We start from the raw sequence: 19,584 nt of genomic DNA on the forward strand, positions 1-19,584 counted from the left end.
CTCCAAGACTGTTTTGACAGTACCTGCTGGGACATTTCTCAAAGAGTCTGCTACATCAGATGGACATGTAAACATAGATGATTACATTGAAGGAGTAATAGCTTACATCACTAAATCTGTTGATGATGTATCTGGCATAAAAAGCATCACAATCAGAGCAAACCAAAAGCCATGGCTCAACACCCAAGTCTACGGTCTCCCGAAGGCAAGAAATGCAGCATTCAGGGCCAAAGACAAGAAGGGTCTCAGCGAAGCTAGAGCAAACCTAAAAGGGGGCATTAAGGAGGCCAAGAGGGAATAAAGAAAGAAATTACAAAGTTAGTTTACAGACATGAGGGAAACCAGGAGTTTCTGGCAAGGGATACAATAGATTACTGACTATAAAACCAGGTCAACTCAGTGTGAAGACAGTATTGAATTCTTGGACAGGTTAAACTCTTTCTTTGGCAGATTTAAAAAGAAGAACAACATGGCTGCTACAAGGCTACCTATTGACCAAGAAGATGGGGTGTTTAGCCTTAACTCTAATTAAATGAGATCTCGGCTTAAGAAAATGAACCCCAGGAAGGCTGCTGGTCCTGATAAAATACTGGGCAAAGTACTTAAAGGCTGTGCAGACCAACTATTATCAGTTCTAACTGATATTTTCAATGCCTCCCTTATTCTTGGTAAAGTTCCCTCTTGCTTTAATGTGATGAAAATTGTCCCTCTCCCAAAAAACGCTAATCCAACCTGCCTGAATGACTACAGATTGGTTGCTTTAACTTCAAATGTCATGAAGTGCTTTGAGACATTAGTTAAAAGGCACCTGATGGCTAACCTTCCATCCACCTTTGACCCTCTACAGTTTGCTTATCAGGCTAATAGATATAATGCAGATGCTATTTCAATGGCACTGCATCTCTAACTTGATCATCTGGAGGGAAGAAACAACTACGTCAGGCAGTTGATTATTAACTTCAGCTCAGCATTCAGTACAGTGGTTCCTATGCAGCTTATTGACAAGTTTGTACATCTTGGAGTTAGCAAGCTCATGTGCAACTGGATCCTCAACTTTTTTATGAAGAGAGAGCAGAAAACATGTGTGGGCAATAACACCTTGGTGTGCATAATACTCAACACTGGTGCTCCTCAGAATTGTGTGCTAAGCCCTCTGTTGTTCACCATCCTCACCCATGACTCTTCTGCAAAATATAACACCAATCACATCATTAAGTTTGCAGATGATACTACCATCGTGGACCTCATCAAAGGGGAGGATGAAAGATCTTACAGAGATGAGGTCCACTCATTGATTGACTGGTATGCTAAGAACAACCTTGATATGTCAATAAAACAAAGGAGCTCATTATAGACCTCATGAAAAGGTCAACACCACACTCACCACTCATGATAAATGGTGAAGAGGTAGAAAGGGTCAAATCTACAAAGCTTTTGGGGGTTCACATTTCGAAGGATCTCTCTTGGACTGTGAACATTGAACAGCTGGTCAAAAAAAACACACCAATATCTCCACTTTCTCAGAAGGCTCAAAAAAGCAAAGCTCCCACCTGTTCTCACCACATTCTACAGTGAAGCAGTTGACAGCATTCTCACTAGTAGCATCACAGTTTGGTTTGGGAGCAGTACAATAGCAGAAATGAAGAAGCTACAAAGAGTGGTGCGAATTACCGAAAAAAATTATGGGCCTAAACGTACCATCAATCCAGGATCTGTTTGCAGCAAGAAACACTTAATGTGCATCCAAAATAATTCATGAGCCCTCTCTCCCTGCACACAGCTGATTTACACAACTGTCTTCGGGCAAGAAATATCAAAGTAGCCACTGCAGGATCACAAGATCCTTAAATAGCTTCTACCTAACAGCGTTGAGACTTATAAACTCTGATACCAGCCAGAGATTATTTAGTCAGTGATCATTCATAATACATTGCTCAGCTGAAAAGTGTGCAATATCTTTTGTTTTATTCTTTAATGTAGCATTATATTTTCTTATTCATGTGCAGTTGCCTGTTGTTTGTCTGATGCAGACGAACAAAGGAAGACACTCTTAACGTGCAATCCTACATTGTCATGCTGATATGTACAGTATTCTTATGACTGCCTGAGGGGACTTGTGTGATTTTGCTGTTATTAGTGGTGTATTTATCCTTCTGTAGGTCTTGTAATATCTTTTTTAAATTGAAATGTTTACTGTTGTTATTGTTATCCTTGCTTCCTACGTACTCTCTGGTGAGTTGATATTTGGAATTTTGTTTAGGCTGCACTTGTGTAGTCCTAAATGACATTAAAGTTTACTTTGACTTTTGACTTTGATGGCATAGTCAAGGTTTGTTGTAAACAGTTTTCAGCATGAAAAGTATATATTTTTTGTGCTATTACTAAATGCAGTCACAAAACTGTCATGTTCCCTATTAGTCTTACAGGTATGATTTGTAAAGTCATATAGCATATTATAGTGGAACTTGTACGTAATGAGATAGTCTGCAGTCTGTCAACATAAATTAGTTTGGATTTATAAATGGTAGTTCCTGTCTACTGAACCTGGTGGGCTTCTCTGAGGAGTTGACTGAAGCAATGGTTAATAACCAGTCAGTGCACACTGCCTACCCAGATCGACCTAAGGCCTCTGATTCCATCCTAAACATTAGCGTTATTGAAAAACACTTACTTGTCTAAATACCAACCCACTATATAGCCTATTAGATAGTAAACTGGCTCTGTCAGAATACACTTTCCTCTAAAAGACTTGTCATGAGTGTAATCCCATAAGGTTCCATATTGCTCGTTTCCTCTTCAGCATATTCTTCTCTGATGTCCGAGATGTCCTCAGGGGTCTATGGATGACAAAATATGCTTATGACTATAAATTCAGTGCTATCATTAACTCTCCAGTTGATGCCCATATCCTGAAAGAGGGTCCAAATCACAGTAGTATCTGGCATCACAGCCGCTGGAAACAAGAACAATTCTGACCCTACCATATAAAATGTACCGTCTAAGGCTGATGCCATTTTAATGAACTCAGGTATATTCATGAATAATGAGCTTTCATTTCTTCATCATGTATCAACTATCATTGATACTCCTAATCAAGCAAATCTTGAGCATTAGGTCCTTTGTGCCAAAGACCAAGGAGGAGCCCTGTCACATTACTAGATATTCTTAAGTCTCCTGAGTAGTAAGAAAAACCTGGCTACAAGGTTATGGAAATACTAGTACTGCGTAACTTCTTAAACCTCAAAAAAAAAAAAACTGTAAGTACTTCTAGTACCATCTGTAAGGCTCTAAACCTACAATGCAATATATACAGAACCTACTACGTGATAGCCAGCTCTCCTAATGGAACCTTTAGCTACAGAACAAGCTCCCACTGTATAAAAAAATGTTTTCTGTAAAATCACCTTTGATTAATAGATGGAAATCTGTAAATTCAACCCTGGGCTGTATACTCAGGCCATTATAGTTAGAGAAAACTAACAGATGGATTTGCATCGTCTAGATGCCCAATCATTTACTGGACTGATTGCTTATTTATAATGTACAAATGTATGAATTTGTAATAGCCAAATGTTTTATTTATTTATCTTTTGTTAATCAGGTCAGTCCCATTAAGCTAGCACCCTCTTTTTGGGGAGACCTAACCTGGTATTTATACTGCCAGGGGAAATTTAGCCAGGGCATTGGGGAACTTAATATGCTATTTTTGACAGGTACCACAGGATCTTTCACATCCACCTGAGCTACCACCAAATCAAGAAGATGGGTCCTCAGTTTAACATCTCATCTGAAGGACAACACACTCAGGAGTGCAACCCCCCCCCCCCTATGCTGTGCAGCAGTGTCAGTAATCAATCTACCTGATATGAGAAATGGTACTTACGTATTATCGCAACCACATTTTCATGGCAATACCGGGTTGCGTACTGATCGTCGGATATGTTCAGTGACGTTTTTAAAATGTTATATAGTTTCTTTAAAAGCCCAGGTTGTTTTGTTTTTAGCAGAAATAGAAATAAATCAAATCAGCCCACTCCCTCCACTCTTCCTTCTCTTCTGTCTTTAATCTGACTACTACAGTTGTTGCGCACAACACTGAAAATGAATGCTAGGTGGGTTGTACTAAAGACCAATCGCATTATCTTACAGCACAGCATTGAAAAATGAAGAGAAAAAAAAAAGTGCAGTGCAACAGCACCTAGCAAACAAAAGGTAAAGTGCAAACAAAATGCAGAAACAACAGCGGTGCTGCTTCTTCAATTTCACCACTAACACAAAAACAACCGAAAACATACTACATAACACTTTAAAAACATTACTGAACATATCGACGACCACAGTGCAGCACCCGTTCCATTGCGAAAAATGTGGTAGGTAAACGGTACCTGAGAAATTAACCCAGAGCTTCCTGCACCTAATGTGTGTGCCACCTGTTATACAACTGACACTATCAAATATAGAGGAGAAGAATAAAAAAGCCTGCTTGTAGATGTGTGAGCAATTGTCCACCATTATGTGTCTCCCATTCTGAATGTCCCTGGCAAAGCAGCCCCAAAGGTACAGAAGGAGTTGCAAAGAGAGTGGCCACATCAAAATGTGTATCACTGAATATCTACGTGAGTGCAGTGGAGGAAGAACTCCATGTATGGATTTGCTGGAGTACTGAAACAGGACTAGGTAAAAGAATCAAATCTTACTTCTACTACTGATGGCTACCAATAGTAGTCTGTCATAATTTTACAACACTAAATAATCTAACATGGCATAGCCCCATCAGATAAATGTTGAATGGCAATGGTAGTATACACAGGAGAGTGGCAAAAAATTGTGATTTTCATGGTGGGCGGGATGTGGGATCAGAAAACAAAAGAAAGCAACGTAAATCAGCTTGGAAATGTACCATAATGAATTTGATTAAATTTGCTGTTATGCACTAAGCAAAAGGCTGTCTACATTTGCCGGAAGGCATCACAGACTCCTGCTCAGCATGCCTAAATTGCCTTAAAACTTGCAAGAAACAATATTTATGTAAAGCAACTGACACAAAAGTTAGCAATACCACATCACACCATGTGCTTCACCAACTCACACCTATGGCTCCGGTGCATTCTGTGTGCAGTCTGTTCATCCTTTCTGTGTCCACGGGTTTTCTGTTAGATATGCCAGTTACAGCTCACTTTCTGACAATGTGCCACAGGTAAAATAACAATTTTCTAATTTAGCCACAGTTGTAGTGCTGAGTGGGTGTATAGGTGTCCTGCAAATGGTTCACTCTCCATTATGAAGGAGCTTTATGCTTTGCATCTACTGAGTGGCAGGACAGGCTCCAATGTCCCGTGAGTATGTACTGGATTAAGCAAATAACCACTAAATGAATGCATGAATGAATGAATACTAATAGTGTAGGTAATGTCTTAGCACAGATATTATCATACCTTAACATAGCAATGCTAAATCCTCATTAATGTCACAAATGCCATTGAGATATAACATTCATAATATTTCACATATTGAAACTAAGTGCAACTTACGACAGTCTGATTCGTCCTCCCCGTCTCCACAGTCTTCTTGCCCATTGCATCTTAAGTACATAGAGATACACTTCTGTGTTCTTGTGCATTTGAACTGACTTGGCAAGCAAACATGGGTGTCTGAAATGAAAAGCAATGTTCTTGCAAAGTCCTTATTGAAAATTGTTTATGTAATAACATTGTACTTAAGCAAACACAATTAAATTGATGGAAATGTTTAATTAACGTGTTGGTGAAAATTTTTACCTCAAAGTTTGCCACTTTTAAAGTAGTGACCAACACTCACCACAGTTGAGCTCATCAGAATTATCAGCACAGTCATTTTCTCCATCACAAAGAAAAGCTGGAAGAACACACAGTCCGGATCCACACTGGAACCGCCCTGGCTGACATCTAAATTCAGCTGTAAAGAGGGGAAAAATAACTAATGGTTCCATCTTTATATAATAAGGTAAATGTAATATATACTGTTTATTCTTAGTTATTTATGCCCAATATCACTGATGACATCTGAGATAAGCAACGTTATATTGGGTCTATATCCTATGAGCGAATCGCACAAATTGCGAACGCTCATAATATCGAACGTACCGGACCTCGAACTTCCTATTGTGGGGGGCTGTGCCCGCTACACCCCCTGCTAAATATAGATTCCAACTCCGAGATCACACTACAGTGAGGAAAGGGCAAATGTCCCATTCTTCACTGTACCGCAATCTCAGAAAAAGCACTTTGAGGTCCAGTGCATTCGATATGATGAGCATTCGCAATTTCTGCAATTCGCTCATATGATATATATCCGTTATATCTTTTGTATCTTGACCATTAACTAGAGAGACAGACACAGAATTACAGAATGCAGATTAGTTTGAAATATGTTGCAGTTGTAGGCTTGATATGCAAAAGAAAGACAAAACTCCTGAAATAGACATTATAATGGCATAGTAAAGTTAGAATGCTATAGTTACTGGCAAGACTTATTAAAGCATTATCAAAAATTGCCTCTGCTACATAAAAGTAATATAATGAGCTATGAATACATTCTGGAAATGAAAAATTAAACCTAAAATGTGTATTTTAAGCTTATCTTATAAATAAATGCATGTAAAATACCTGACACATCAACAAAATAAAGGAAAAGAGAATAATACACAATTTACAGAAAATGCTAAATAAATGAGTGACATGAAAATAAATTATTCAGCTACAGTAAACACATAGATCAGAGTCTTGCTTAAAGTTACAGAAACAGATGTTTGGTTGTCCAGTTCAGGTTTCTTCCCAAGCCAGCATCAAGAATTCCAGCTGGAGAATGCAGTAATATAAAGCATTCTGGTGACAAAGGGAAAAATAAATAATGCTTCAATGCCTGCTTTCTCTTTGACTTGTAAAGCATTTTGCTCTAGAGTGGGATATGTCCCCATTTTCTCTTTATATAGAATTGTACATTTCTTGCAAATAGTACAGCACACAACATTAACAAAGGCACATGGACAGGCCTCAGTGTTGCTAAATATCCTGTCTAACTATGATTTTTTATGGTACTATAAACCCATGTACAGGCCTTGCAGAAAGATTTCTTTTAGCGCTCCGTAATGAGCTGGGAGAAACTGCAAAGATGTGAAGGCTGATTTCCACAAAAATGTCTTACATGTTAGTTGATAACTGTTATGATAAAGTACGTACCTTTGACAAGAATTCGGTCTACAAAAGAGGATATAAATTAATGGCAGTAACACCAATGTGGTCTTTTTTTTTTACAAAACATTCTGGTTGATTGACAACACTAAATTGTCCATACATGTATTATGTTTAGCACTGACCTCTTGGCCTGTGACATGGCTAAAAAAAGGTCTGTTTGCTGAGAAAATGGACTGGACCACACATTAAATAAAATGGAAAAAAAATGTCTCCCTTCATTAATTAGACCCATTTGGTCTAACTGTTGATTCATGAAGTGCACTATGTTCTTTAATGTTCATTATCCTGCCTTAGTTTTCTATGATTTTAGTTCACATTTCCTTACACTTTCACATTTCCCATCATTATCTTGCTATTTATTTTTGTATGTATTCCACTTACTTTATTTTTCAACATTACTAATGAAGCAGAACTCAAGACAGAGAACATCAAATTAATTACTACTTTTCTGTTTGCAGCATATGTTTATGTAATGGCAGTATACGCTGCTTTTTTTAATACTATTGTTGCAAGTGCCAAACAAAGGAAAGCTGTGCTCAGTTTAGGAGGACAGACCCAAAAGAAAACAATCCAGAATGGCTATAGAAGGCATTCATTATTCACAGTCCCCTTCATATAACTGAAACACAGTTTGGTTCAACACAATTTACTTGGCCCATTTTACAAGACTGATAACATAAAACTCTGAAAGCAGACTAACACTCCCCCTTGTACCTCTGGCTATAGTTCTCCTTGGGGGCTTTTTGGTTGCCCAGTGACTTAGCAAAGCACAAAACTGACTTGTTGAATTGCACTTCAACAATTTCTGCTTTGATTACTTGTAATCTTCCCCATGTATTGCTTTCTAGGGAAGCTGCACAAGAACTGGAGATGCATATGACACGGACAGCTGTCAAAGAAGATACTAAAAGGACATCAATCATAAGCAAATTATTTTGTCCTAGAAAATGGCAGCACTTAAGGCAAAAATTATACTTAATATGTTTTCTATATGAACATTGGAAAGCCATGTCTTGTGTTTTGCCTTATCAGGAGTAATAGGTTCATAGGTTCCTAGGTTGGTACTAGGCTATCGGCCCTAGGGCCAATACAAGCCTAGCCATAACTATTCCCTGGCTATTTCTTCCCACACTATTTACTTCCCTGGACCCCTAATCTAATGGTATACAAATACTGAGGAGAGAAGACATGATTGACTAGGTAAGAAATTAGTCAAAAGTGTTCAACACGTCAGTATAGGCTATCAAACAGGCAGGCCAATATAAGGCTAATAATTACCACATAAACAGGTAGTAAAGTTTACTGTAAATTATTAAAATGTACAAAATGTTTCAGTAAATAAGATTTTTTAAGAAATCTGATGTGTAAACAGAGGAAAAGATGGTCAATTCATATTATTTTATGATATTGTATTTTTTTTTTTGTTTTAGTATCAGTGGACTGGATCGCAGGATCTCCCTTTTAGCAACACAACCTAGTAGCAATATAGTTTTGATATCTCAAAAGAGTATGTTTTGCTTCAACAAAGGGATCCATAGTAGAGCATTGGTAAGTGACAAAGATTTGGATAAGCACCAAAACATTGTTTTAGTATATGAACTTATGATGGAGAAGCAAAAACCATAAATAAGCTAAAATATCAAAGCCGAAGTCTAAAGTGCATTTTAAATATATTCCTGCAAATATTCCAAGGACTGTGATCATTGGGAAGATAAAATTGTAAATGGAATATGGGGAATGAACACTGTGTGAGGTTGTGGTATATCAGCGTATTCCTCTACTTTGTGGTACACCAATCTTGAAGTCAGAACATGTATATAGAGGAAGGGTATGAGTGCATACCCCATCCCATCTACCCCCCACCACTCCGCAACACATATCACAGATTGTAGTAGGATGACGCTCCACTTCAAAAATGCTTTACAGCACTTACAGTGTGTTTCACAATTTGGAAAATTTTTCTAGAAGTGGTACTTTACATTTTGGTGTTGTGAGAGTTGCAGTTGTCATGATCATGCTTCAGATGGGAGCCTTTTTAAGTCACCCAAGAACAATCTGCTTCTGAACGTGTTACACAACAATGCTTCCTTCTGGAAACCTGAATCAGATGTCAGATGGTTTCGCCTCACTAGATTCAGTCTTTTTAGGTTCTAAACTGAGATGAATACTAGTGGTACAGCAAATGAACACAGGCAAGGGTACACCCTTTTCTACAGTTTTAAAGGCTGCAACTGAGAGATAATCTGCAACTCCCCTGCAGCTTGCTCCAAAATGACCACATACCAATTGTGAAGTGCAAAGGAGAGACAATGCTCAGATTAGATCTCTACATATTTAACTGATTCCAGTAAATTAGTAGCTAGATCAGCTGGATATGAGATGGATATTTTCCCTAGTACATTTTCCTCTTACCAGTACAGTGTATTACTATAAGGTATGAAATGAAGGTTGTTAGAAAACACCTGTAATATTATGAATAGTAATAGTGCATATGTGCAAACCATGAGCTTGTGAGGTCAATAAGAAGCAGGCAGATTATCAGCAAAAAGAAGATACTTTAGTTGTTTGCTTTGAAATTCACATGCTTTAGTACATTTTGTGTGAACAGCAATGCACAGAGAACTGACCTTTAAGGAGACTGTTTAACAGTGTGGAGGATAAACAGAAAGTGTTGAAGGCAAGTACTGTAGCAAATTTTCTACTGAAACAATTTGACAGTCCAATTAACTTCTGTTTGTTATAAGCGATGCAACCTTAGCTGGCAAATTAAATAAGAGTATAAGGCACAATCTAGGGAGTTATGATAATGAACAACCATGGCATCTGAGACGTTTCCATTATCCCTATTGTTGTAAGTAGTATTTTCAGGGGGGGGGGGGGATTCCTGTAGGCATTGTAGTGAACCGTAGTACTGAAGGAAGAAATGAGGCATGGGAAGACGTTGTGAATTTACTGGTCTGTATATCTGTAACTCCATGATTAGACATGGGAATGGGCTTTCTGTTGTCAATCAAATGATAAGATCATAGTCAAAATTTGCTAAAATAAGGTTTCTCCACTGGGTAGTTGGACAAACTCCTCAAGACAGAGGGAGGGACTCGGCAATCCAGAGGGATCTGCAAAAAAGATTTAGTACTCCACAGTGTTGCTTGAAGCCATTTGGGTTTTTTTTGAGGAAAGCTCATGTTCTCTCCCATGGGAGGTATACTAGTCACAGACCAGTGATATGCAGCTGTGGGTCAAACTTATGACTTTCTGGAGTGATTACTTATTATGCCTGGTAAAAATTGACAGTCCCAGAGGATGAACTGTAGAATAGTCCTAGTGAGGGGGAAGTCTGATATACCCTTCTTAGCTTGCTACTGTCATAACTCTCACATGAGCAAGCAATTTTAGAAAATGTATGTATGGATAGATGGATAGACGGATACATGGTTGCATGTATTTTTTATTAACTGAGGTCACACACATCTATATTACTCTCTTGTAAATATCTCTAGCTACACCACACTTTATGAGCTTCTTTCTGCCATTTAATTTAGATAGCTAGTCCTTGTGCTAAAAAATGCTGACAGAATATGAATATTTTGAAATGTAGCATGATAATGTATGTTTAGTCTTTGAATAACATGGCTTTTCTGAAGGACTGCCAATATAAATAAATAAAAGACGTGTACTCACGACAATCATAAGGTTCATCAGAACCATCGCCACAGTCATCAACGGTGTCGCACCTCCACCAGAATGGAATGCATTTATCAGTTTTACAACGAAACTGTAGAGCGGGGGGAAAAGTAATAGGATATAATGTTACAGGCAAATTAATGAGGTTTATAAGTATATACAATAACACAATATATAAAGATTTTAAAGGTCATTGCTTATATACTTAAAAATAAGACTGACATTGTTTTTGTATGACTACTATGTGAATCTTGCATTTTAATGTGGCAGAGGTTATTAGTTTAAACAGTGTTCTCCTGTTGTAACTGATGGAATAAAGCAAAATAAATGCTGCAGTAAAACATACATAAATATAACTGATGGTGCTTCCTCTTGAATACATAGATCACAACTTAAACTGAATCATCACAATTTTTATCTTTTCTAGAAACCATATGATATAACCAAAACTTCAAAACGATGCAGGAACAGCGGGAGAAGGGCAAGATATCAACTTTTTTTGCCAGATGAAAGCTGGACTCATTTAGTGTGAAGAATCTTTGAATGTTCACCAGAAAGTATAAAAACTAACCAGGAGGAGGCCAGTTTTCCACACAGAGAATGTGAAGATATGCTGCCACAACACCACCATTAGCTATGGTTCGATGTGAGTTTCAGGTGCAAATCAGCAAAGCAGGCTTACATGGTTATTTCTGATGGATGTTAGAAACATAGTATCATTGGTATTAACCACATTTACAAAACTACAAATATAACCCCAAAAGGTTTCACTGTAGCACGCAGAAAAAAATGCCACCCCCTATTGCAGACCACTGACATTTTCCATTCTTGCTGATAACCACTGGCTAAAGTACCAGAAAGATAGCTGCCCCTTAGAATGAGAACTGACACATGAAGGGTAAACATAGAACAAGCCACATGGCAGTAAATGTGAATAAATGGTTTGTATTCTTTATAGGTTTTATAGGTTCATACTAGGCTAACTGCCCTTGCGAGCCATTTTAAGCCTAACCAATTATTCCTTGTGAGACTTAAACCCTGCACCTTGCATTTGTAAGGCAAACACCTTAACCATTAGGCCACCCTCCCAACCACCATTAGGCCATCCTCCCAACCTAAATTTAGGTTATTATTGAGGGAATATGCATGGCATTTTTTTTTCTGACAATTAGTTTGTCAATAAATAGGTGGGCTGTCAAAGGCCATTTTTCATCCTTCAATGGATACAAAGTCAATGCTACTATTTTAACAATTTGCATTGTGTACACCATACCAGTTATTCAACAGTGACAAACAAAATGCACATTGAATATATTGTACACTGAAGTACAAGTGAATTTCTACTGTATTTTTTAGATTTCAGTGAGAAAAAATGATTAATAATCAAAGTCGTCATATGCAAAAATGAAATTGTTTTGAGAGCCACCAAGGGGAATACTATCAGATAATAGATATATAAAACTTCTTACAGTCTTCAATTATCCAGCATAACTGACTCTGTCATGTAAGTGGAAAACAGTTGTGTTAAATGGTATGAATATTTAGATATTCCCAAGCAAGATGAGCAGGAAATAAAGGCAAGTGTGAATACAGTAAGCAGCAAACAGGTAAAGGGTTATTTAAGCCTAGTGTATCTAAATTATATAGACAAGGGATGCCAGGAAGACTCAACAGAACTCCTGTACTGGCACTATAATTTTGTGCAGTTAAGGGTTAATGAAATTCAATTTAGCAGTCTGATGTGGGTTGGGAACCAAAGGTGGTGTAAAAGATTTAAAAAATAGCATTTGTGTGAAAACAACAAAAATAGAAAGGCAAATAAGAAATAAAAGTACAGGGCTATCATACATGCAACCATGGAAGTAGGCTTTGGCCTTACACTAATCCCGCAGTGATATAATTTCTAGTAAAGCTCTAAACCTACACCTGGTGGTTGACCTGTCCATCAGTGGGACAGCACAGCCCCCAGTCTCTTACTGTGCAGGCACACGTTACCCTTCTCATGATAATGAGCGATGCAATGACTGGTGTGGGGTGGCTATAACGCTGTCATACATTCTTCATGTATGGGATAGTAGCTGTCTGTAAAGACAGATTCAGATACACAGACTTGTTATCTCAGTAATCTTTCCCCCTGTTGGTACATGCCAGGGGAAAACACTTTTTGATAACTTGCTGCTGATTATGTGTATAAAACAAGAGCAAATGTTGCTTGTTTTATTATTGTAGATTGCTAAGCATTGTCTCCCTTGTCCTGATTTTTTCAAGGGAAATGCAAGCCTCTACTTGCAGGTTGGCAGTCAGGTAAATGAGACCACCTTTCTCTGCCCTCAGGATGGGTAATTGGGCATCTGACACTCAATCCCATCATCACCTGCCCTATTCTTCTGGTACTGAAGATATTATTCCTACCTGGATCATCTGAGTAACAGGGCTTTATTTCTCTATACCAAAGAGTTATGTAGTATCATAGTAATGTAACATTGTTCATTTAAAGATGACTAGGAATGGTACTTTCTGTGTACACATGAGCTGATATGCTTGTCAGGTAAGAGTCTGTAGAAGTTGAAACTGGAATATTAGCAAACTCCCTGGATTCCTTAAGTTTTCTATTAGGGCATGTAATGATGCACCTTGAGGGAGCAGTTTCTGAGACTGGATTGTTATGTGTGTTTCACAACCAGCCACAGTTTTAGGAAAATATACTGAAACCCAGCTTTGCAAGAGATGATTTTTTTTGTCTTTATAATTGTTGTATTACTATATCAGTTTAAAACCTCTAACTAGATGATGTTAGCAGGTCAAAAACAGCAGACAGTGGATAAGCATGCATTGCGCTGGATGCCTCTACATGGTGATGGAAAAAGATGAAAAATGATATGCCCAGTATTTTGATAAGACTAGTCTACCCAGAGATAAACAGCAGTGTACCCCTCCTCAGTGCTTGAACTATATTATCACAAAAATGAATCAAATGGATTGTTGCTGAACTGCACTAATTTTTGTCTCTCGCTTATTCTTCTAGCAATGTCTCCCATCTGCTCCTTCACAAATGCATGAAATAACAGCTATATCAACACCTCTATGAACACCTAATAAAAATAAAAATGCAGTAATAATATTCACCATAGTTTGATGACTATTGCTTAATTAAGATATATTATTTCAACAGACTTTACTAGAGTAAAGTGCAATTAAAATTGTTGAAATTTCGTGTTACAATCATACACATGCATTCATGCTACTATTGAAAGAATGAAGCCGTGACTACTTTCAGACAAAAAAAACTGTTGACAGTGAGATAAAAAAAAATTAGATTAAAAACAAATCTGCTGTCATACACTTTTCATCTGGAGTAATAAATTGCTTACTGATTTTCAATTAGATTGTTGCAAGTCTTGAAGAACTGCTGACCACAAGAAGCAACACAAATTAGAATATTAAGGAAGTAAACTTATACAAGGAAAAAACTGTTGGATGATTCCAGCTATGAAATGCTTAAAATGAATGTGATGGTTTTAATATCAGAGACATTAAATGACCCGTGAAGAAGGGCTATGAACTAATCAGCTTTGGCAAGCCTTGCTTTGCATATGATCTTGAATATCTGGACCTTCACGAAGTTTATTTCATGTTCTTTTGACATCACTAGACTATTGGACCTGATTATTTTCACTGTGTCTTTATTGTAATGGTAATGAAGGCAGGCAGTTTTCATGTGATGAGGTCCTGACACAGACACTACAAGTGTTCGGTGTTCTTCATTAAGGTTACTTGCAAGGGAGTGCATATGATTACACTTCACCAGGTTGTTTGAACTGTATGGTAAGGACAAATAATGCAGATTTATTTCAAATGAGCACACTGCTGCTGCTGTGATGTAAATACTTATATAAGTAATTCTGACAGAAGTAAAATAATAAAGTGGGAACCATAAGAATATGTTTCTGAAAGGAAAGAAACGGTATGCAAAAACCTTACAGGAATATATTCACAAGCTGAGGAATGAGACATCTGAGTTAAATTGTTCTGCGAGGATATTACTGCAACTAAATAAAGGATAAAATGTAGGCTGACAGCAGTAGAATCCGGAAAATGAATCTATTTACAACCTCCTTTTATGACTCATCTTGATAGGTGATGATAACATTGTCAACTGTAGAGTTATGCATTTTTGATAATTAAGTCAGAGAACTCCAGCACAGCTAAAGGAAGTATTGAATGTACACCAGACTTTGTGATCTAGATATAATTGCATCATATTATAACATATGCAGAACAAAATGTGAGGAAAATAAATTATCACTAAATAGGTAAAAAAATGTCAACTTCTGTGTTGTTAAACAGCCTGTCATCAGCAACATGCAATTTACACTTTACCCTGCTTTATCAATTACTTGCAAGAATACGTAAGAGGAACAACATAATAATAAAAAATGAAATCTGCTTAAATACTGGAAAGGATAAAATATATAAGTGCTGTAGGCAATGAAAGCAAAACACAAGAGAACACACACACAAGGATTACAAAAGGGGAGAATGCTAGGAGTATGCAAAGCAAATTGTAATGTCAATTATTCATTTGCATTCTGATTGTGAGGAGAAAATGAAAGAGAATTTTATTAGAGAGAGAAATGGTCTTTAGTTGATAATAACTTGGGGTTAAGAAATAATGAGTGCAGTATTTGGTATGATTATGGAAAAAGATGTAGCACAGTGGTGCAACAAATAGCATTGCTGCCTCACAGCAAGAGGTTCTGCGGTTCAATTCTCAGCTGGGGTACCTTCTGTGTGAAGTCTGCATGCCCACCCTATTTTCACATGGGTTTCCTCCAGGTGCTCTAGTTTCCTCTCACATTCCAAAGACAGACAGTAGGTGGATTTGACACTCTAAATTGCCTATAGGTCTGCATGAGAGTGTGTGGTGTGGAAGAGCTACCATGTCAGGGATAACCACTCAGCAGTATAAGACTTGGTTCTAGATGACTGTCACTGTTGAAGTGACACTCTGATCCCATCTGCAAAAATGGGAACAGGGGATTGTGTCTGGATGGATGAGTAGAGACAAATGCAATCAAAATTTGAATGTAAAGGTATCTTTAAAAAATGCATTGAGATGTGCACAGTCACATTCAGTTTGGACTAATGCATCATTTATTCCCTTACTTCACTCTAGAGGTGAACTAAATAAATTGTTAACACTTACAATTCAAAGCTCATATCAGCAATTAAGGAGAAGCCCATAAGATAGGAACTGCATGATGATATTTTTTTTTAAAGTAAACTCAAGAGATGACACAAACACTAGAACTGATACCTAGATCAGACTTATGGGACATACTTTTGGAAATGCAAACAAGTAACTGGCAAGTGACATGATGAGTTCATTACAACTAGTCTACTGAAAATTAACAGCAAAGAAACACTAAAAATGTGCTTATGAAATAACAATAATACTAAAAATATACAGCACAGTAGCAAGACTGCAAGGTTTTAACAAATAGGTGATCTTAAATCAAAGCAACATGGAGTAGTAAAGTTTCAGTATAAGTGAAAATATCAGTATTTACCAAGAGGATAAATAAAATGGGGGTCCTATCAAACAAGTGAATGGGCAGAGTGTCTAAAGACATAAGAACAAAAAATCAGTCCATCAAACCTTTCTGACTGAGATCTCGTTACAGTAGGGATTAGGAAATGTGCCCTTTCCCCACTGTAGTGTGATCTCAGAGTTGGTTTAAATATTTAGCAGGGAGTGTGGGGAATGCATTTTTCTACTGTATGTGGGTGTTATTTTCATTTGAATTTTATTTCAATGGACTGAATTTTCAATCATATGGTTTTGATCCTATGACTTTCAACAATCCGTCTGTTCGATGATTTGTGATAGATCCAATGTAATGTACAGACATAACAAGCATTGACAATTCCAGTTTGGCATCGCAGATGTGAGCAGCCTAAAACCACAGTCCTAAGCAAATTAACCAATTAAATAACTAGACCCGAACAAAAGAAATAGAGCAGCACATAGCAGCTTCCAGACTAATCTCAATTTATAATACTCTATGGCGGCAAAAATCTGCTCCAAAAGCAAAAATAAACTTAAAAAAGTTCTGACAGGCTAGTGTTGATGACTCAACAGCAGCAAACATGGCAGAGAAGGTGAATCTTAAGCAATCCTCTGCTCTGCATGATTCTGATCATCCACATATGACAACAGAAGGAATTTCCACTTCCACAGGACTGCAATAACGATTTTTTTCTATGGAGCAGCTAACATTCTCCATGAATTCATTCCTGTCCTCTTTAAAGTTCCAAGTACAGGAGATAAAAGATGATAGAAACGTAACAATATACTATTTAAATCTACGTTTCTGGCATGTAGATGTGCTTACAGCAGTTCTATCTCTGAATATGGCTTGTAGCACTCTTGCTGGACCTGGTGTAATAGGTAGTAGCTATTATAATGTTAAATCCCAGAAAAAGAAAGATATGCTAGTTGTTGAAGGATATTTGTACAATTTAGAGAAGGTTTTAAAGAGCCGTAAGTATTGGTGCTGCCGTTTGAAAACTACTGATAAGTGTAAGGGTAGGGCCATTACAATTGACAAAGGTGTAGACGAGATTCTTCTGAAGTCCACTGCTCATGACCATCCTTCAGATCCCACATTAGTTGAGAAATACAAAGCATGTAGTCAACTGAAGGACATGGCTAGTACTTGCAGGAACATACCTTCTTTAGTAGTTGACGACATTCTTGCTAGCACATCTTTTGTGTCTACTGTTGCTTTTTCCCAGTAGATGATCACTATTACAGCAAGTTAACAGAGTTAGGCAGAAAACGTTGTTAACAAACTCTAAACCATCGACTACTTTAAGTGCAGTATGTCTAGATGATTATAGATTAAAAGAATCTGAATTCATCCAGGAACATAAGGTAGATTTGAACTTAAACATACATGTTTTACTGTTTACAACAAAAGAAAATCTGAAAGACTTGTGTAATACCAATATATGGTTCATGGATGGAGTATTCCTTGTGAAAGGTAGACTATGCAGGCAGTTATACAGTGTGCATACATTTGTTACCCGTGGTGATAAACAGAAATGTGCTCCTTTAGTATACTGCTTGATGACAAAGAAGTCTTTTAAGGCATACACTTTTATGTGGGAGTGTCTATTTAACTTGTTAGCTAGATGTGATGTAACACCTTCTGTAGAATATATATTGTGTGATTTTGAACTAGCTGCAATAAAAAGTATAGAAGCAAACTTTATAAATGTAAAAAGTAAAGGTTGCTTCTTTCACTTCTCACAAAATGTATGGCGTAAGATTCATCACCTTCATTTGTCAAGACTTTATGGTACTTCAGTTGAATTCCAGCATTCTGTTAAAGAGCTAGTAGCACTTTCATTTCTGACAGAAGATGAAGTTATTCCAACATTTAGAGTGTTAAGTAAAACATTTCCTACTGAAAGGAAAGAGTCGCTTTCATATTTCTCTGACATTTACGTGTTGGGCGGTGTATGGAAGCAGATTACTAGAACTGTACATGTTCCACGATTTCCTCCTGTGTACCCTATATGCTGGAATTCAACTGAAGTACCATAAAGTCTTGACAAATGAATGTGATGAATCTTACTGGTTGATTTCTTTGAAACAGTCACCAAGGCTATTGACGAGGGGAAGGTGGTCCACACAGCCTACCTGGACCTTGCAAAAGCCTTCGATACAATACCCCACTTGGGCATTATAGATAAGCTCACCAGCTTAAATATAAACCCCTATGTCACTAGATGGATTGCAAACTGGCTCAAGGACAGAAGCCACATGGTTAGAATTGCTGGAGCCATGTCAGACTCCAAACCAGTTACAAGTGGTGTCCCACAAGGCTCAGTCCTGGGACCTCTCTTGTTCAGTATATATTTCTCGGAGGTACAGGCCAACATGGAAGGACTGTGGCTGACCAAGTTCGCAGATGACTGCATACTGGGCACCATAATCGACTCTCCAGCTGACACAAGCATCCTCCAAAAGGGCCTCATAGAAACAGACAACTGGTGCCAGAGCCATGGCCTCAAGATAAATGCCAAAAGTGTATAGTCATCCCCTTTGGCAAAAACAAAGTGCCCACAAATTACTACATAGGTGGTAATCCATTAAGTACAGAAGAAGTAATTAGGGACCTGGGGACCCAAGTTGATAGCAATCTCTCATTTGACAACCACGTGGCCAAAGTGGTTAGAAAAACATTTTATATAGCCCACCTAATCATGAAGGGATTCACATCTAGATCAGGGGAGGTCATCGTGCCTCTTTACTCATCCCTCATCAGGCCCATAATTGAGTACAATGCCCCTTTTGGGATGTACCTTACCAGACACCTGCAGCAACTGGAAAGACCCCAAAAGTACCTCACCAAGAGGATCAAAGGGCTCAAGCAGATGCCATATGCTGCCCGGTTAAAGAAACTCCAGCTCTACTCGGTGGCATACCACCTGTTCAGAGGCGATCTGTGCTTGACGTATAAAGCCATGTCCAACCCGGAATTAATGGACATGCTGCACCTCAGAAAATCCAAATCCCATCAAGCTACGCTCGAGAGACTTGAACCTCAGCACTGAAATAAATAGGACATGCTGGAGGGACAGATTCATAACCCAGAGG

At 37.8% G+C, this 19,584-nt stretch overlaps 1 protein-coding gene across 1 annotated transcript in view; it reads right to left on the reverse strand.

Moving 5' to 3' along the window:
* LRP1B (LDL receptor related protein 1B) overlaps nt 1–19,584 on the reverse strand; it is a gene marked incomplete at its 5' end in the record, with an annotated part of 5,941,474 nt that overhangs the window by 1,470,802 nt on the left and 4,451,088 nt on the right. The window contains 3 exons of the mRNA XM_044073672.1: nt 5,532–5,651; nt 5,818–5,934; nt 10,914–11,007. Of these exons, the coding sequence (XP_043929607.1) occupies nt 5,532–5,651; nt 5,818–5,934; nt 10,914–11,007 (331 nt within the window). The remainder of the gene's footprint in view (nt 1–5,531; nt 5,652–5,817; nt 5,935–10,913; nt 11,008–19,584) is intronic.

The sequence above is a fragment of the Protopterus annectens genome, chromosome 6.part0 (genome assembly GCF_019279795.1).
Source record: "Protopterus annectens isolate FY-2018-M chromosome 6.part0, PAN1.0, whole genome shotgun sequence".
Lineage (NCBI taxonomy): Eukaryota > Metazoa > Chordata > Ceratodontiformes > Protopteridae > Protopterus > Protopterus annectens.